The sequence below is a fragment of the Pezoporus flaviventris genome, unplaced genomic scaffold (assembly GCF_033815535.1).
Source record: "Pezoporus flaviventris isolate CSIRO_AGI_PZ_B2104156 unplaced genomic scaffold, CSIRO_AGI_Pfla_v1 ptg000002l, whole genome shotgun sequence".
Taxonomy (NCBI): Eukaryota; Metazoa; Chordata; class Aves; order Psittaciformes; family Psittacidae; genus Pezoporus; species Pezoporus flaviventris.
In genome coordinates this window covers 718,422-739,790 of record NW_026892550.1, presented here as the reverse complement: position 1 = coordinate 739,790, position 21,369 = coordinate 718,422, and the positions used below count along the sequence as shown (strand labels likewise).

The following is a 21,369-nucleotide window of genomic DNA, read 5'->3' as shown; positions in this document are numbered from 1 at the left end:
TTTGGAATTCTAAAATCAGATCCTATTACACTATTTCCATAACTTTCAATTCCGGAGTATAATTTAATCTTTGACAGCTGTCAAAAGTTGACATTTTAAAGCAATTTCATTCTTCTCTGCTATAGTCATGATAGTAATAAAATCTTCAAGACAGACAATAGAAATAAATATAGCATGGAAAAGGAAAAATCACCCAATATCTTTATTTTTCAAACATATATCTCTGTACTCTTGTAAAATCTGTCTTGAATGGTCGTATTTGGCCAATGTATCAAATGCCAACTACCCTTTATAACAAAGATATCTGGGAGATGCAAGTCATCATAAATTTAACCTAACATGAGCTTAAACAAAATAGTGGAAAGTGAAATGAATACTAGAAAAGCTCCAGCCGAAGCTGCAACAGATATAAATCTTTTGAAAGTGGTGCAGAGAACAAGCACAGGCTCTCAGTCAGCTGGATTTACCAAAAAACAGGGTCATCTTCAGTTTAAGATCCCTCCAAAGGCCTGAAACATTAAGGACACACATTGAAAAATCACCTTATCCTCTTAGTTTTCCCTATATGGTTAGCTTCCTGCTTAGAAATAGAACCATAGAATAATAGACCAGTTAGGGTTGGAAAGGATCTCAAGATCAGCTAGTTCCAACCCCCTTGCCATGGACACCTCACACTAAACCATGTTGCCCAAGGCTCTGTCCAACCTGGCCTTGAACGCTGACAGGGATGGAGCGTTCCCAATTTCCTTGGGCAACTTGTTCCAGTGCCTCACCACCCTCACAGGAAAGAACTTCTTCCTTATATCCAATCTAAACTTCCCCTGTTTAAGTCTGAACCAGTGTCAAATGCTTGTAACAAGCCAGGTAGATGATGTCAACTGCTTTGCCTATGTCCATCAGTTCTGTAGCCCCATCATAGAAGGCCACCAAATTGGTCAGGCAGGATTTCCCCTTAGTGAAGCCATGCTGGCTGTCACCAAGCACCTTGTTGATTTTCATGTGCCTTAGCATGCCTTCCAGGAGAATCTGCTCCAAGATTTTGCGAGGCACAGAGGTGAGACTGACTGCTCTGTAATTCCCTGGGTCATCCATTTTCCCCCTTCTTGAAAATGGGGGTTATATTTCCCTTTTTCCAGTTGTTGGAAACTTCACCTGACTGCCATGATTTTTCAAATATGATGGATAAATACAGGAGTCATTATGGAATGCAAGGAAAGAACATTTTAGACCTTCACAAGATTTGTAATGGGAGGCTTGGAGGAGGATCTGAAAGTGGGTACAATGCACCAAGATGATTTGAGGAGGAACGAACATGGGAAAATGAAAGCATAAGAGCATAAAAGAGGCCACTTGGGAACCCCTCACAGCACTTATCTGTATAACAACTCTGAGATTCTGTGCAATGTCTGCTTTTCAGCAGAAGAGTTTTATGTAATTTTAGAGAAGGAACTTTATTGTCTTTCAGAACCAAGTTCTCAGAGAGCTGGAAGAGATTTAATGGATCTGAAAAGGGTCTGAAAGAACTAGCATTAGAATATTTGCATAGAATGACATTCAGCAAGCCATATTTCCTAGGCTGAGCACTGCAAACATGAATAACAATTGAAGTCCCTTCCAAATGTAACAGGCAATTTCAAAATAGATGATGAATATTTCTGAATAACAAGATGAAGTTTTCAGGCCACAGCTTCAGTGAGTTACCCAATGTAAGACTTCAGATCTTCACACTCCAAGCTGGACAGGCACAAGCCATCAGTGAGATGGGCAAAAAGCAAGTAGCAGAGCACCTCATCATAGACATCATTGGCAAAAATGGACAGAATATGGTCAATATGCACACAGGTTATTTCAGAAGAGCAGACCAAAATCCATTCCCCATTAAGCAGGGTTGACCGCACGGCTTGCTTCATCTTTCAGAAAGTTTGTCTGAAATAACTGCTTTTCTGTACTTTCTTTCCACAGGCACACGGCTTCTCGTTTATCAAGGCTAGAGGAGACTAAATTCTATTAACAAGAGCAGTTCTCGTACACTTCAATGAAAAGTATTATAAATGAACATAGAGAGACCATGCTTTAAGTGAAAAGATCAGTTGTCCTCCCAAACAGATTTCTAGCCCTTAACCCAGGTAAGAAACAATAGCTTAGGTTATATAGACAAGTTAGTTTGTTTCTAAAGGATCTATTTATTCCTCCTTCATCCTTGCCAGATTCAAATCCAACGAACTACAGTTCTTTCCTTCAACTCAGACTTTAGGAATAGCAACCAGCCAGAAAGACTCAGAAAAATGCCCAAAAAGCCCTGAAGTAATCAGTGCTTAGTTATTACAGTAAGGGATACTTTTACATATCTCCAGTTGCAGATCAGCCCTTCATTTTGAATCCAGTCACTGGGACTCAGAGTTGAAAACAGATGCAGACATCAGACAATACTTCATCATTTGCTTTATAAAAAGAATTTCTTCTTTTCCCACATCAAGTGACAGTTGTATTGTGACAAGTCCTTTAATGGCTTCTACAGAAAAGTCCTCATGAAGAAATTTCACTTCCATATATTTTATAAACTAGGAAAACTGTGAAAGAAGCAACAGAGACTGAGAGAGCAAGCCTACCTCCATTAGTTGAATTCTTATTAACTGAAGTGTAATGTATTCAGCTCAGGCTTTTTTTATGTTTGAAATGTAACTTGAAGTGTTATACCCAAACTATTCCAGGAAAGATTTTACATACTAATGGGTACAAACCTTTTTTCACTTTTACTTTTCTTTATTCAAGCACATCAAAAGGACAGCAGAAAGAGTAGATTGGGTAAATCAGGGCTCCTGCAAAGTCTCCTGCAGCTGACTCTGCTAAGCAAGTACATCTGAAGCATCAGTGTAACATAGAATAGTTAGGGCTGGAAAGGACCTTAAGATCATCCAGTTCCAACCCCTCTGCCATGGGCACAGACACCTCACACTAAACCATGGCACCCAAGGCTCTGTCCAACCTGACCTTGAACACTGCCAGGGATGGAGCATTCACAACTTCGCTGGGCAACCCATTCCAGTGCCTCACCACCATTACAGTAAGAATTTCCTCCTTAGATCCAACCTAAACTGACCCTGTTTAAGTTTTAACCCATTACCCCTTGTCTTATCCCTACAGTCCCTAATGAAAAGTGCCTCTCCAGCATCCTTATAGGCCCCCTTCAGATACTGGAAGGTTGCTTTGTAACATGCTATGTAAGAAGATGTTCATACCCTGGACTTAAATGTAAATAAGACAGGCTTACTAAGAATGCTTTCAGTGTAAGAAAGACAGGAAATTTAGTGGGAAACCAGACAGAATGGATAAAAATATGTACAATAAGAAGGATGGGGAAATAAAATGGTGTGACCTGTTTACCCAGGGTCACAATACTTCAGAGAGAAGTATAATCTACTGGTGGAGAAAACAAGGACAACAGACAAGGTACAGTAAGTTTGCAAAGTAAAGGGGAGAAAAGGGATCAAGACATTTGATTTTTTTTTCTACTTCTACATTACAGAACTATTACTAAACTGAGAGAAAAGAAGGACGTTATGTGAATATGGAAAAAGGATTTAAGATGGACATGGAAATAAGAAGGTTACCAGGAATGGGAGATCTAAAGAGACCATGAGGCAGGGGAAAGATCAGGCCTTGAACTGAAGAACAAGTGTACAACCACATGAAGGGAGCAGGGAAAAGGAGAAGGAAAAAGAGGAGAGCAGCAGAGACTGCTTGGAAAACAGAGATGGCTGCTTTTATAATGCAGTTAAAGAAAACTGATTGGATTAGAGGGCAGAAAACAAAAAGCTAAAGAGTAGATAAGTTTTAAGGAAGCCAAATCCGAGCAGGGAAATTCGAGACCTTCAGACAACAAGTCTTAAAGACGGGATATCATGGCACTGTGAGGACTGGGTTTTAGGAAGGAACAAACAAAGCCTAACTGAAAGAAAATTATACAATCAGGAAAGATCTCCTGAAATTCAGTTTGCTGAACTGGGATATTGGCTTAATATTCAAAAGATGCTGGGCATTCAGCTAAGAGGTTGGCAGTCTCAAGGAACAAGTGATAGTGTATGTGACATTGCAGCTATCAGACTCTGTCATACTGCTGTCATTAAATCAGAAAAGCTCAAACAGCATTATCAATTATTATAAAACCAAACAGCATCTTGTATATGTATATCCTGAGGTTTGCTCTCACCAGCTCAGCTGTGCATCTTCCCAGCATTTTTCCCAAGGTATCTGAAGACAGGAGGTAACCAGAAGGAAAAGACCTTTCACAGGGTTTAGTTTAAAACTTTGATTTAAAAAGATTTAAAATGTAGGTAGTTAAAAGCATGAAAAGTGATAAAAATATTACTTTTTGGTATGTTCCAGAGAGAAAAAATTTACCAGGAAAGTTTAAGTCATTTTTCCATGTCAGATGTTGATAAATACTTTCAAGCCTACAGACAGTCATGGAGTACATGAATCATATTCTTTTTATACAACGTGCATAAATCCACATGACCAAAAAATTACGTATATCATCTTCAAACACAAACCCCATCAACAGCTATTCTGACCCTCGATTGAAGCACAAATTGCAGGTTACGGTGTGAAGTTGTATCTGCCCTGCCTGAAAAGGGAAAATTCAAAACACAACCACCAGCTGCTGGCCTAAATCATGTTTTTTAATGGAAATCTCAGCTATTTGCCAGAAACCTTCTAGGAAAATGACATTAAAATCAGGCAGTCACTAGCACATACCTACAAGACAGATATTGCCAAAGTCATTTAACAGATAAAATACATTTACATAAATATAACCCATTTCCTTGTCTTGCTTTCCTCAGCACCCCAGGGAGTTTTTAATAAATTTAATCAAACTTGGGCCCAACAGAGCTGCAATTCTTTGTAGAGTTTTGTGTGAATCCAAACCTGGATGTCTTCTCCACAGGGAATTTCCTTCTTCTTTAGTGATCAGTAAAATGCCAGTTGTGTTTAAACACGGAGAGAACTTTCTCCTCTGCTCCCCTTCCCAAACTCTATTTCTTACTTCTATGAGTTATTCTTCACCTCCTGCACTTCTCAGGCTTTGTAGCTTGAGGGCTTAGAGGCTTTTATAATCAAAAGAAAACATACAAAACCTCAAGATGCAGAAGACTGTCTGCTTTCCCTGACCTCTAATGTAAGGAGACAGGAATGACAGACTTCAACATAACTTGGGTCTTGTCTGTCCCCATCTGGGAGGTCTTTTACACAACTCTGACTCTGTCAGAATAAATACCCATACAGCAAAGTATTCAATGGCATAGAAATTGGATAATTTCATTTATATTGCTGTGAACTGTAAGGCCAAAATATTCCTGTTATGGAATTATTATAGGATGCATACATATACATCGGTATGAGCTCTATGCATAAAATGGATAAACTGGAACAGGCTGCCCAGGGAGGTTGTGGAGTCTCCTTCCCTGGAGACATTCAAAACCCGCCTGGACACATTCCTGTGTAACATTATCTAGGTGTTCCTGCTCCGGCAGGGGGATTGGACTAGATGATCTTTTGAGGTCCCTTCCAATCTCTAGCATACTGTGATACTGTGAAAATATTTACACCTTTCCATAAAATTTGAGAAAAACAAAACCAAAACCACATTACAAATCTTCATAATCTTTGCTTTTTAAGAATTCAACTTTGTAAATAACAGAATCTCAGACTGGTTTAGGTTAGAGGAGACCTTAAAGCTCATCCAGTTCAAAGCCCCTGCCATGTGCAGGGACACCCTCCACTAGAGCAGCTTGCTCCAAGCCCCTGAGTCCAGCCTGGCCTTGAACACTGCCAGGGATGGGGCAGCCACAGCTTCTCTGGGCACCCTGTGCCAGCGCCTCAGCACCCTCACAGGGAAGAGCTTCTTCCCAAGATCTCATCTAAACTTGCCCTTGAATCAAAACTGTGGATCAAAGTTTTGTACAGCAAATATAATTTACCTTTCCACGTAATTAAAGTAGCAAGAGTCTTAAAGCTTTATCTTTGCACTCACTTTTATCCCAAAGTATTTTGACAATGATACAGTACATTTGTTTCATGCTTATCAGTGGAAAGCAGCTCTCTCTGGGATGAACTGCAGTAACTGTCTACAGTAGTATATGATAGTATACAGCAATATAGGGCAGGAAATGAGGAGCACACCAGCGCCAGCTGTAACTGCAGGAGGTATTTTTAGGTTGCGGGAGTAATTACCCAACCTGGAATTCTGCCAGATAATCAACTAGTGCTACTCTGGCAAAACACAGCCTCAGTTCATTAATCCAGCTCTTTATGTCATTGAGCTAAACATATCATTTCACATTGCAGCAAGGCTGGTCTAGTTTACAAGGCTCGTGTGTGCTAATAATGGTTTTTGGTGTCTCCTGCTCTCCTAATTATGGACTTAGGTTGTAGAAACCAATAAGAGCTGTTCTACTTTTCTGATAGGCTTTTTCAGTGTTGACAAAAGATGAATGCCTGTATCATTCTGCATAACGCTGTTTGAGATGTTTTCTCCTGGTTTCTGCATCATTCATTTTTTTAAAATGCAGATTAAGAAAAAGGAATGAAAAGCTTGTTATCAAAAGTCAGAAATTCAGTCAAAAAGAAAACCAAAACTCTCCATAGCAAATATCCTCTCAGGTGCCTCTAGCTTTTCAAAGCAAAATTCTACAAAGAAATCACTGCTAACTAATACAAAGCTCCAATGAGCTTTGTATTAGATAGATAATAATAAGCTAGATAATAAGAAGCTCCAATACCATGCTAATGGTGTATTTGCCTAGATCAGAGAGCATGAAACTGTTGAGGTTGATGGCTCTAATTCAGGCTCTTTGGGAGAAGCTAGCAACAGCGGGGGCAGCATCACAGCCCCAAAGGGAGACCCCTATAAATCATAGGGAGCAATGGCACTCAAAATAAGTAACGTCAGCAACAGAAAAGTGCAGTAGTTGACAAATGAAGCTGCATGGCAGAACAACCAGGCATCAGCATCAAATTGTAAAATAAAACCCCAAAGAAACCCCAACAACAAAAACCGACTGAATAGCAAACTAAAACCTCATCAGAATAGCACCATAACCCTGTACATAAAGCATACAGCAAATATTCAACTTAGTCTAATGCACTGGCAATTGACTGTTTAAAAGAAAACCGATCAAAATACGCAGGAACAGGGAAACAGTGAAACCCAACATGCATATAGTTGATGGGAAGAAGAAATAGCCTCAGGGTAGAACTGCCTAGAATATTCACAAACCAAGTGTTCATGTACACAAGATTTTAACCCTGCCTGCTCATAGTGAAAATTTGACTCAAATGTTTCTAACTGAAAAAACCATCCTATGAATGCTGGGGGACTAACTCACTGGACTGCAGTATTTTATACCTAAGTCCTTTAGACTCTATTCAAAATCTCAGTTGGAGATCTGTCAGTCTTGTTCTAAAACCTAGGACTGGTGATACTGGCAGGTGGTATCTTTACATTATAGGATTCACAACGGAAAAGCCGCCCTGAAAGGTGTTTAATGCTATTGCACTACAGATAATTACAAAGTCAATGAAAGGGAAAAAGTTTTGTTATGTGGACATACACTGAAAACATCTTTTTTCCTTACAACACATGTAAATTTGAAAGCATCTGATATATATTTTACTTTTTGAAGGAAAATTTTCAAGTCACAGTCATGCTATGCATATGTATGATATTTAAAGTCTTAAAGTAGTTTTCTTATAATACCAATTTAAACTTCAAATATTAAATTGTGCAAAAGCAGGATTATTTCTGCCAGTAGAGAAAATGTGATCATCCCACACCTGAGTCCCATGCCCAACTAGGCAATTTCTTGTAACACTGCATATCTTGAATTTTGCAGCTTCAGCTATGCAGTGAGCAAACCAACGTTAACATTTATCTTATCACCAATGCCCAGAACAAAAAATGCCTTTAATACTGCTATTATCTCTGTTTTTCCAGACTTTAAGAATCTATATCTTTCAATATATACCCAAAACCTATACCGATGTACCATTTTGTTGATAGATTGTCCAGAAATACATACACCATAATCCTAATGCTACGTTTGCCTCCTGAAACTTTAAACCACTGCTCAAATTTAACCCAGTGAAAAAAAAAAATCACATCAGTTTAATATACTGCCGAATAAAAAGCAAGTTGAAAATGAAACACCAAGCTTCAGCACTTGGCAGCACAGCTGCTAAGTAATGTTTGAGTTCACTATTTGGTGACAGATAACAGGAAAAACTACCCAAACTCATTATTTTCCCCAAAGTCAGAACATTCTTTATACTCATTGCCATTCATGAAGGTATAGCTATTTTAATATTTATATGCTTATTACAGATATACTGTACCACAGGACATAGTTTTAGTTACATTGTCAGTCAATCACACACTTATTTTGGAAGAAATCTCGGAAAGCATCAACTGAAGCAGTTATCCCATTAAGCGTTTGGTTCCACATACCTTGTTTGCGTACATCCTCTACGGCAGCAACCAATTCCTCCTTGAGATCCTGGCTCTCTTTAGCGATTTGATCGCCTTTTTCCAAGAAGTTTTGAGTGGCCTGTTCCACCGAAGCAGCCAACACGTGAGCCTTCTTAGAGCGCCCTTTCTTTTTGCCAGATGGTCCTTTATTGCTTGTGTTAACAAGTGTTGTTACCTTCGGGGAAGAAAAACAAGTGTTTGTCAGTTTGAAGGATTCTTCAGTTATTAATAGCACAATAGATGGCCACTTCATTCAATACCTCCACTATCTCCTTCACTCTTGAAATGATGCCATGGTCACATGTATTGAATGAAGAAAATTTTAAGCCGAAAATCCAAAGCATGGCAGCGCAGACATCAAAAAAGGTTTTTCCTTTCAACCTCTGTTTATTCTGGGCTAAGGAAATCACAGTCAAGCAGTGAAGGAGAAAAAGATAAGAAATAGGTATGGAAGGGCATTGGTGCTAAAGCATCAGTTTTGTCACTGGTTTTCATTTTTTAGAGACAGAATGAGTTGATAAAATGAAAATGTAACAATACAGGTCAGAAATCATTCAAAAAGCAATCATCTCCTAAGATAAGTACTGTCAGGTGCAACAAGCGGTGACAAACCATCGTGGCTATGTTCCAGGCATTAAGTAATGAATAGCTCCTGATGCAAGAAATACACAGGTTAAAACTATTCAGTTTAGTATTGCTACAGTATATTTACATATATCAGCATAAAACAATAGCAGATAGTGAAAGGATCCCAGTATTCAAAAAGGAAGAACATCTGCTTCCATGTTTGGAGAATCTCATGAAGGAATTCCTTATTGAGTTATTGATAAACAGATCAGAAACTTTAAGAACAAAGCTTAACAATACAGCTTTTCGCTGGACTAAAAGAATCCTGTACCACTCCTGCAGTAAAAGACTGACATCCTGTAAAACAGAAATACCAAACTGGCTATCATCAAATGTTAAATGCATGAAAAATAGCAATGGATCCATAATGCTCAGGGGTACAAATCTCCCTAACTAGGAGACATACTAGGGCAGTTAAAATGACATATCAGTGTGTTAAGCCAGACACTTACTGTAAGAAAATAAAACCCTTTGCAATAAAGGCAGTGCACTACAAAGCAAAAGACTTCAAAACAAAGTGTAAAATTCACTGTCATCCCTATCACAAGAAGTACAAGGTATTTGGTACAGTTGTGACCAAAGAGCCTTTAGTCATGCTCTTTGAGCTAGGTTTTTTCTTCAAATCACATCTAAAAGCTACAGACTATGAAAGAAGGGGGGGGGAATCCAACCAAAAAGGATTGTCACTGCTTGAAAACACTATAAGCATGGCTATATTGGGTGAAAAAAAACACATTAAAAAGTTTCCAGAGCGTCAAAAGCTCAAACTCAATCACACACTCATATAAAAGACACGCTAGCAAGAGCGTACAAGTAGATCACAAATGGTGCCAGACACCATTTGCCAATGTATCTCAAAGGTTTGTAAATCTGAAGCAAAGGCTGATGAATTTTGAACTAGGGAGCTCTACAAACATGAAATCCATAAACAGCAACATCTCACCATCTAAATCACAGCACTCCGATGTTAAAGAGGTGACCTGGCACACAAAGTTAAGATCGTTTACAAACAAATGGAGGACAAATCTTGAGTCTAACTGGACTCTGAAATGAGTTTTACATACATTTAAATTGAATAAGAAAATGAATGAATGCCCATTACCGCTATGTCGGTTACTACTCTTGATTTTTTTCCAGTATGAAGCTATTTTTAATTTAGATCTGTAATCTGAGTTTAGCACAATATTTAGGCCATATTGAGGACACTCATTCTAGCTTGTATGAAAGCCTATTAGCCTGCTTTTTTGTTTCTACAGGGACTGTAGTGATAGGACAAGGGGTGATGGGTTTAAACTGAAACAGGGAAAGTTCAGGTTAGATAAAAGGAACAAGTTCTTTACTGCGAAGGTGGTGAGACACTGGAACAGGTTGCCCAAAAAGTGATGAATACTCCATCCCTAACAGGGTTCAAGGCCAGGTTGGAGGGAGCCTTGGGTGACATGGTCTAGTGCAAGGTGTCCTGGCCATGGCAGGGGGGTTGGAACTGGATGAGCTTTAGGGTCCTTTCCAACCCAAACTATTCTATGATTCTATGAGTCTAAATATTTGCAACAGATTTAAAAGCAAATGAAGACTGTGCAGTTCCCGATTTAGTTGACAGAATCTACTTCAATAATTAACCTAACTGGTGACCAGACAATTTTCTTTTCTCTTGCACTCAAGGTTAGAAAAAACACTAACAGGATCAGTTAGATTTTTCATGTTACTATTTAAAAAAACTTAAATTTTTGAAAGCCAGATAAGACAGATCTGAATTTTTTCCACAAAAACAAATTTCTTAGGCAAAAAAATACACCTAAGACCAAAGAAAAGGCTGATGTAGATTAATGAAAAACTATTTCTGAATAGAAGACACAAAGAAAAGGAAAAGCAATATCATTCTCAGCATGAATATCATAGCATCTCCTACTATAACATGGCCTGCAGATGAATGCAGAATTAATTACATGTAGAAGTCATCATTCTACATGATGAGCATAGGCATGTCCTGCACGTCTCTAGATGAATAGAGATAAAACATCTACACTAGCCCCAGCTTAAACCATGACACCACTCGTTTCTGACCTTGCACACATCACGTCTCTTACCTATGATTTACCTTCATTTCTCTATTCAACACATTTTAATCTGCTTGAAAATTACTCAATATTACATCCACTTAAGTGAATGTAATACATTAAACTAATTATTTTGCTGAGTCAGGGTCCCAAACTAATTTGTTCAAAATAATACTATGTATCCTTTGCAGAGACAGTCTCATTCCCAGCTCTAGAAGCAAGCACTTGAGGTTTGCTTCCTTACAAAAAAGGACACACTGAAGCCCAACTTAACAATATGCATACTTCAGCTAAATTAACAAAAGTATAAACTGAGACCTCTGCCACATAATAATAATTTGTACTGTCAGTAACTGCAATATAGGAGTAAACGCAAACAGAAGAGATTCCACCCAACGTGGACTATTCCCAACATACAGTTTCAAAGTCATTGGTATATCAAAATGAGGTAACGTGAGCTTATGAAAATAACAAAAAGCCTAAAAAAGCTTCAAATGCCAGAAACTGCATTTGCAGTACAAATTCTGAGTGAATGAGAATGTCTCTGCCTGCTGAAGTGACATGGATAGTAAAGCATCGAGAGCAGATGCGAAGGGGGAACAGAGTCTTTCAAAACTTAAACGTTTTCCAAAGAACATGAAGAAAATTCTTTATCTTGTACCCCGAGACAGAAATCCCTATTGTAGTTGTTACTGCTATGCCTATAAGGGAAAACTCATGCAGTCATTTCTACAAGTACAATCACGGAATCATCGAAGGGTTTGGGTTGGAAAGGACTTTAAAGCTCATCTAGTTCCAATCCCTGCCATGGCCAGGGACACCTTCCGCTAAACCAGTTTGCTCCAAGCCCGACCCAATCTGGCCTTGAACATTTAATGATTTCATGAACACAGTGATTGTCATTTCTAAACAGATTTTATTCAAGGTCCCCTAAAATATAATGTAACTTTAATATAATGGCCTAATAAAAACAGCAAAGGAAAGTAGACATTTGAACCCTCCTGATGCAAAGATCTCCAGTTTCCCAGGAAGTATTGTAATCAATGAACTGCACGCTAACTAGAATGGTGGGGTTTTCTTTTCTCTAAACAACATTTGGACCATCATGCAGCAAGAGACAGAAGACTCATACAACAAAAACGAATCATGCTTAATGCGGCGTTAGGATATTCACTTCACAGTTCTGGATTCCAGCCTTTGCACTAACAGGTTGGGTTCTGTACAATACACAGCCATTACAGGAAGGAAAAAACACTCATAAAAAACCTGGAGTCTTGCAATTTCGCCCACCCTGTGTCAGCTTCTTTTAAACTACATTAAATTATCAGCATGAACAGCTAAGTAAGCAGTTTCTTCCCAAATTAGAAGCACCATTCAGACATGTCAGCCACACTGGGAGAGAGGAATGGGGAAGACTTCTTACACTAGAAAGAGATATTAGTTATCCTCTTTTAAAAAGCAATATCAGCCTATAACTTAATATGAATTGCATGATAAAAAGTATAATAACCTTATTAATACTGTCCTTGAGTTCTTCAGAAGTGTCTACCCAGAAGACTTTATTATTAAAAAAGATAAAGTTAAATAAAATAAGGTATGAAAAAAAGAGAAGAACACAGCTCAGTCTTCTGGCAGGGCTTTAAAGCTACCTGGTTTATTTAAGTATCTTATTTCACCTCCGCTGGTACAAAGGAAAGGATGTCTCTATCAGCTTCTGTTACTAATTAATGTAGACCTCACCCCAAATTCTGTACAATTATCAAATATATCATTTGATAATTACCATAAGCTCACTTGGTAACCCTAGAATGATCCTGGCTTTGTGATCACACTAGGGATCCTTGCTCTCTTATTTTATTAAAGAAGCTTCACACAGTTCTATCATGAATCTTTGTCGGAAAAACAGAACTTCACTAATTAATAGCTCAGTTCCATCCTGAATTAAGTCTTCCTTACACAGCTTCAGCAGCACAAAAGAAAGGCGAGGATGTCTTTGCTAAAAACAGAAAACTCCATTAGCATGGATTTCCCTATTGCAGAGGTCATGTGCAGGCAGGGATGCCAAAAGCAAAAGGGGATAGAGCTGGATCACACACTCATCCAGTGAATCCCTAGTCAGCAGCTACAGCTCGTAATAGGGCATTCCTGGCCCTGTGAATTAAGCTCTCCTCTACGGAATTCTGAAATGCATGGACCAAAAGATTAAGAACTGTAATAGTTCCCCCCTTCTCTTTCCTTGGTATCTGCTTGAATTGCAAGATTTTCAACAACGAAATGATAAAATATACTTGTCAATTTTTGAGAAGAACATTGATGGGCGTTTTCTTATTATTCTACTAAGCCTTGCGGTTTGTCATGCACCTAGGACTGACACCTTGTAATTATTCTTCCAGTACAGACTGGGTGACAAAAAGGTTAAGAGCAGCCCTGAGGAGAAGAACTTGAGGATACTGGTGGATGAAATACTATATATGAACTGGCAATGTGTGCTTGCAACCCAGAACGCCAAACAGATCCTGGGCTGCATCAAAAGTGCCACCTGGAGTACTCCACCCAACCCTGGGATCCTAGCATGAGAGGGATGTGGATCTGTTGGAGTGAGGCCAGAGGAGGCCATGGAGATGCTGCGAGGGCTGGAGCAGCTCTGCTCTGGAGCCAGGCTGAGAGAGCTGGGCTGAGTCAGCCTGGAGAAGAGAAGGCTCCTGAAAGGGAGACCTGAGAGCAGCTCCAGTGCCTAAAGGGGGTGCAGGAAAGCTAGAGTGTGGAAAGTGTCCCTGCCTGTGGCAGGGGTTGGAACTGGATGAGCTTTAAGGTCCCTTCCAACCCAAACCATTGTGAGACTCTACAGTCAATATCAATATCAATGACAGATGCTGCTGGAGTTTTTTTCAGAGTGTGAACAGCATTTACGTGTTTGCTTGTTTCTAATAAACTAAAGCAGGTAAACCAACACGGCTATGCAAACACGTGCAATATGAAAACCATTTGCACAACTACTTTGATTTGATAGGCGACATCAATGTAAAAGGGTTTCTCTGAAAGACCATTAATTATTTGCAAAAATAAAATCACTGTTCTCTCCTATGTCCCTGGAATTTTCAAATAAATATTACTTGTTCTTCCCAGTGGCATTTCTTGAATGTGAACAGCTACAAGTTATTCCTCTCTTCTCATATGCTCATATATCACTAAGCTGCTGGAAACGGTCAATGACCTGAAAGAAAGACAGCCCTGACATTTTAGTGTAAGAGCCTTTTTGCTTCTAGATGTAAGGTTACCCTTCCACTTGAATGCACTATCCTGTTGCCTCATGGCTTATACTAATGGAATCCCCTTAAGCATTGTTTCTCAAAATCTTCCACTTCCCACAAGAAGTTTGTTTCAACAAAGAAAGAAAATTCCTACAACCATCTGGAAAACAAGAACTTCACTTCCAAACTCACTGTTGGGTTTTCTTTGTCTTATTTCCTTTGGCTGCAGGATGAAACAGAGGCTTTGCAAAATACTTTGGGAGAGAAACAGATTGCGTTACGGGCTAAAGCACTGGCACGGCTGTAGGAAAATCAGATTCAATCCCGTGCTCACAATGAAGTAGAGAGCAGACCTGAACACTGTGTTCGTGACCTTCTTCACTCTGACCACCCAGAGCCAGAGCAAAAACACATGAGACTTTGCATTATATATTCCCAACTGCACACCACAAACTTACTTTATGAACACATGAAGTGTTACTGCTACAAGATAGTATTGATCAAAATACAGTAGAAAATACTTTCAACAACTACTTCTTCATTCACGTACAAAAAAGAAACAGCTAATTTTGGTGGGTTTTTTTTCTATATTTGTGGTTATTCTCCAGCACTACTAGTGAAAAAAGGGTCTTTCTTCCTTATAATACCGATATAAATGTGAACACAGATGTTCTGCAGAGCACAATTCAGTCCTTAATATAACTCCGTTTTTGATAATAATCATTCTTCAAGTTCTCTATCAACTTACTTGCCACTCCTTAGCCCATAAATCATAACAGCTTAAATCATTAACTCTTGGAATTATCTCTGCACAATTAGCACCAGCTGTCTACCCAATTCATAAATCTGAGATTCTTTTCCTATTCTATGTAGATATATAAAGTTTCATTGACAAATAGAACTTTCATTTAAAACACTGAATGTTTTATCCCAGTCTGCTTGCATTCCCTTTCCACCTCACTTCAGTGTTTGCAAACAGCTGCTTGACAGAAGAGCTGATAAATAAGCAGACTATTCTCTCTAATGTATGAATTCTTAGCTAGGATGCTAAAAAGTGCCAGTGACACAGCTGCCTTTTGGATGCAAAATACATAGACAACTCAGGCAACACTGATTACAGCCAGTATATTTTAATCCAATCTAACTTGAGGACAGCTAACTGCTCTGATTCACATTCCTGCTGCCAAATACAAAATCCTGAACACATTTGCATATTTCTATTCTGTCTACATGATGTACCTTTAGGATGTAATTTAGAGATAGCAACACTGTTACTGTTAATTTATATTCTTCTTATCAGTGTTCACACTGCGGGAAGAGGTTTCCATCCCAGCCAATGTCAATGAATATTATATAAGGTGCTTTTAAAGTTACCCAGTATTTTAAAGTTCTTCAGCAAGTTTTAATTCTCTGGAGTTTTCTACTACTTGTTCTGCTCCCAAAAAGAAGAATAACAATAAAAAGCCCAACATCACATTCATCTTCCTGAAAACTTATATTTATACAACACGCATACAGTTCTGCAATATGCTTTCACTGACTCACCCATTTTTAAAACAAGAACCAATAGAAGTTCAGCTAATAAAATATCTCCCTTAGTATATTTTGCCTCTGATTTGTACTAATTTAGGGGCAAACATTTTTTAATTCTTCTTTTGTGACAAAATTCTACTGTTAATTGACCCTAAACTACTGTGATGCTATTTAGAAGGCCAGTATAAATTCCAGCTTATCATTCCACATACAAGGAGTTACCTGGTAGATATGAAACACAGATTATATTAATAATGAAAAATAGATTTTTCCTCAAGTTTCCTATGGATTCAGTTGCTCACATACATGATTTGAGGTTCCTCACACCACTCAGACAACTCGCCTCAACTGTAACCCCAGGAAAAGCCCTAAAGAAGCAGTTGTTCAATTGCTGCAGCTCATCCAACCTCCACGCAAAGCCTGGCAAGATAAACACCAACTAGTGCCAGTTATGGCAGGTGTCACACTGTAGTGGGGACACTGATCAACTGGTAACGCCACCAGGACCAAGTCCATCTCATGGAACTGGCAGTCCAACAGCAACATTAATTACAGGATACGCTCTCTGGCTCTGCGTTGTTAGGATTGCAAAACCTCTAGGAACTAAACATTACCCTTTCAGAATACAGGTTTCTAGCATCTTGTTAGGAATTTCAATAATGCCAGCTTTTGCCAAGCTAGGAAAAGTCAAGGAAGTGTTTAGTTGAAGCAATTACACAATGGCTTACTATCACACCAAGAAAATATTCTTCAACAGAACCACTGGCTTAATCTGGCTCCTAAAAATCTGATCAATGCTTTTAAGTCTAGTGAAATACTGAAGTCAAATTTTAAGATGTTCCTCTCTGTTTCTAATTCACTGTATTTTAACTGCACAAAAGGGCTTGCTCCCAAAGGACAACTGCCAAAGAAATTACGAAATCCACAGACTTCCACTGTTTCAGGTTTTTAGGTTACACCAAGCAAGCCAGGCTGTACCTTTTCAAAAGTTCATGTTTAGTGCTAACCACGTATTTTCTGTCATCTATTTCCTTATTATGGGTAAGAAAGCTGATGACTATCCTAAGATGGTGTCGTGGTTTAAACCCAGTCAGGTAACTTGTTCACTCACTCCCAGTGAGTGGTGCCAAGCTGACAACAATCAAGGTCCGTGTTCGTCTCCCCCCCCCTCCCTGCACCGGGGCTCTCCCCTTCCCCGCTCCCGGAGGAACGGGGAGGAGGATCGAGAGAGTGCAACTCCTACGGGTTGAGACAAGAACAGTCCAGCAACAAATCACCACCGCTACTATCAGCTAAAACAATGATAAGGGAAAATAACAAGGGAAGAGAATACGATACCACCGGCCAAGAAGACGAGTTCCACCCGGAAGCTCCTGTCCTTCCGGGTAACTCCCAGTTACCCCCCACCCCGGGCATGACGTGCTGTGGTATGGAATACCTCCCCGGCTAGCCCGGGTCAGGCGCCCCGTCTCTGCTTCCTCACAGCTTCCCCTCCTCCCTGGCAGAGCATGAGCCTCACAGAGTCCTTGGTCAGGGTAAACATCACTTAGCAACAACCGAAAACATCGGCTTCACCAACGCTGTTCTCAAAACTAGAAGTCAAAACACAGCACTGCACCAGCTAACACAAAGAAAAAAAAAACATGACTGCTACTGCTGAACCCAGGACATTATCCACCCCTTATTCCATACCATTCACGTCGTGCTCAGATCCCACATTTTCAATACACCATCGCTCTCCCACATATATACATCCATATACATACAGACCAAGAGGAAAAAAAATCATTTTCTTAGTGCATGGACCAATCCCTATAATGCTGCCGAGTCCATTCGGTCCATGATGTTCCAAGTTCATTCTCTGTTGGGATGATGGCTGGAGGGAAGTCAGGGCCAGTCGCTGGTGACCTGGAGACATCTAGTTGATGGGCTATAAAAGCATTACACAGCAAGCAACAGCATACAATTGAGTTCACTGGCTGTTTTCCCCTAAAATCAAATCCCCTTGAGGTATACATCGGACTTCCCCATCTTCCCGCATTACCCACCAAGTATATCCAGGTCCCTGAGCAAAAGCAATCCCACGAGTGGGTTTGCCTTTACCTGAAGCAGGAATAACCCAGACTGTCTTCCCCAGCAAATTCTTCATATGCACCACGGGAACTTTGTCCCCCTCTACAATATGTAAAAGTTCTGACTGGGCTGGGCCGGCCCTGTTGGCAGATCCTCTGGTGTTGACCAACCAGGTGGCCTTTGGTAAATGTGTATCCCAATGCTTGAAAGTTCCCCCACCCATCGCTCTCAGTGTAGTTTTTAACAGCCCATTGTACCGTTCAATTTTCCCAGAGGCTGGTGCATGGTAGGGGATGTGATATACCCACTCAATGCCATGCTCTTTGGCCCAAATATCTATAAGGTTATTCCGGAAATGAGTCCCATTGTCTGACTCAATTCTCTCTGGGGTGCCGTGTCGCCACAAAATCTGTTTCTCAAGGCCCAGGATGGTGTTCCGGGCAGTGGCATGGGGCACAGCGTATGTTTCCAGCCACCCGGTGGTTGCTTCCACCATGGTAAGCACATGGCGCTTGCCTTGGCGGGTTGGTGGCAGTGTGATATAGTCAATCTGCCAGGCCTCCCCATATTTATACTTCAACCATCGTCCTCCATACCAAAGAGGCTTTAACCGCTTGGCTTGTTTAATTGCAGCACATGTTTCACACTCATGAATAACCTGGGCAATAGTGTCCATTGTTAAGTCCACCCCTCGGTCACGGGCCCATCTATATGTTGCATCTCTGCCTTGATGGCCTGAAGTGTCATGGGCCCACCGGGCCAAAAATAATTCACCTTTATGTTGCCAATCTAAGTCCATCTGAGCCACTTCAATCTTAGCCGCTTTATCCACTTGTTGGTTGTTCTGGTGTTCCTCAGTGGCCCGACTCTTGGGTACATGGGCATCTACATGACGTACCTTCACCACCAGGTTCTGCACCCGGGCAGCAATATCTTTCCACAGTGCAGCAGCCCAGATGGGTTTACCTCTGCGTTGCCAGTTGCTCTGCTTCCATTGCTTCAACCACCCCCACAGGGCATTTGCCACCATCCATGAGTCAGTATAGAGATAAAGTACTGGCCACTTTTCTCGTTCAGCAATGTCCAGGGCCAGCTGGATGGCTTTCACCTCGGCAAATTGACTCGATTCACCCTCTCCTTCAGCAGTTTCTGCAACTTGTCGTCCAGGACTCCATACAGCTGCCTTCCATCTCCGATGCTTTCCCACAATACGGCAAGAGCCATCAGTAAACAAGGCATACTGCTTTTCACTTTCTGACAGTTTATTATATGGTGGGGCCTCTTCAGCACGCACCACCTCCTCCTCTGGTGACATTCCGAAATCTTTGCCCTCTGGCCAGTCCATGATGACTTCTAGAATGCCTGGACGACTGGGATTTCCTATTCGAGTTCGTTGTGTAATTAGTGCAGCCCATTTACTCCATGTAGCATCAGTTGCATGATGTGTAGAGGAGACCCTGCCTTTGAACATCCAGCCCAGCACGGGCAGCCGGGGTGCCAGGAGGAGCTGTGCTTCAGTGCCAATCACTTCCGAAGCAGCTCGAACCCCTTCATAGGCTGCCAGTATCTCTTTCTCAGTTGGGGTATAGCTGGCCTCAGATCCTTTGTATCCCCGACTCCAAAAGCCGAGGGGTCGACCTCGAGTCTCCCCTGGAGCTTTCTGCCAGAGGCTCCAGGTAGGACCGTTCCCCCCAGCTGCAGTGTACAGCACATTTTTTACATCTGGTCCGGTTCGGACTGGTCCAAGGGCTACTGCATGAACTATTTCGCGTTTAATTTGCTCAAAGGCTTGTTGCTGCTCAGGGCCCCATTTAAAATCATTCTTCTTCCGGGTCACATGATAGAGAGGGCTTACAATCGAACTGTAATTTGGGATGTGCATTCTCCAGAACCCCACTGCACCCAAGAAAGCTTGCGTTTCTTTCTTATTAGTTGGTGGAGACATTGCTGTTATCTTGTTGATCACATCTGTGGGGATCTGTCTACGTCCATCTTGCCATTTTATTCCCAAAAATTGTATCTCCTGTGCAGGTCCCTTGACCTTACTCCGTTTTATGGCAAAACCGGCTTTCAGCAGGATTTGGATTATTTTCCTCCCTTTCTCAAAGACTTCTTCCGCTGTATCGCCCCACACAATAATGTCATCAATGTATTGCAGGTGTTCTGGAGCTTGCCCCTGTTCCAGTGCAGTCTGGATCAGTCCATGGCAAATGGTAGGGCTGTGTTTCCACCCCTGGGGCAGTCGGTTCCAAGTGAACTGGACACCCCTCCAAGTAAAAGCAAACTGTGGCCTGCACTCTGCTGCCAAAGGAATGGAGAAAAATGCATTGGCAATATCAATCGTGGCATACCACTTGGCTGCTTTTGACTCTAGCTCATACTGAAGTTCTAGCATGTCCGGTACGGCAGCACTCAATGGTGGTGTGACTTCATTCAGGCCACGATAGTCTACTGTTAGTCTCCATTCTCCATTAGACTTTCGCACTGGCCATATGGGGCTATTGAAGGGTGAGCGGGTCCTGCTGATCACCCCCTGACTCTCCAGTCTACGGATCAGCTGATGGATGGGAATCAGGGAGTCTCGGTTGGTGCGATATTGCCGCCGGTGCACTGTTGTGGTCGCAATTGGCACTTGTTGTTCTTCAACTTTCAGCAACCCCACAGCAGAGGGATCTTCTGAGAGACCAGGCAAGGTGGACAGCTGCTCAATTTCCTCAGTCTCCAAAGCAGCAATACCAAAAGCCCACCGGTACCCTTTTGGGTCTTTGAAGTACCCTCTCTTGAGGTAGTCTATGCCGAGGATGCATGGAGCCTCTGGACCAGTCACAATAGGGTGCTTTTGCCACTCCCTCCCAGTCAGGCTGATTTCAGCCTCCAGCACAGTCAACTCTTGGGATCCTCCTGTTACTCCAGAAATATAGATGGGTTCCACCCCTTGACAGCTTGATGGCATCAGGGTACACTGTGCACCGGTATCTACTAGAGCCTTATACTTCTGTGGGACTGATGTGCCAGGCCATCTGATCCACACAGTCCAGTAAATCCGATTGTCCCCTACCTCCACCTGGCTGGAGGCAGGGCCCCTCTAATGGTCGTCACAGCATTGGACACTTAAGTCGTGTTGAAAGGGATTATTCTTCGTTATCACAGGAGCTGGAGTAAAATCAGCTCTTCCACTCCATCTGGGAAACTGCTCACCAGAAACTGAAGCTGTAGCTCTCATGGGACGATCAGTCTTGGCCCTTGCTCCCCTCTTCAGTTCACTCACCCGTTCCTCCAAAGCTGAAGTAGGTTTTCCATC

The 21,369-nt window shown here is 41.1% G+C and overlaps 1 protein-coding gene across 1 annotated transcript in view; it reads right to left on the bottom strand.

The window, feature by feature from the left end:
• CTNNA2 (catenin alpha 2) overlaps nucleotides 1-21,369 on the bottom strand; it is a 452,176-nt gene that overhangs the window by 392,025 nt on the left and 38,782 nt on the right. The window contains exon 3 of the mRNA XM_061466251.1: nucleotides 8,507-8,694. Within this exon, the coding sequence (XP_061322235.1) occupies nucleotides 8,507-8,694 (188 nt within the window). The remainder of the gene's footprint in view (nucleotides 1-8,506; nucleotides 8,695-21,369) is intronic.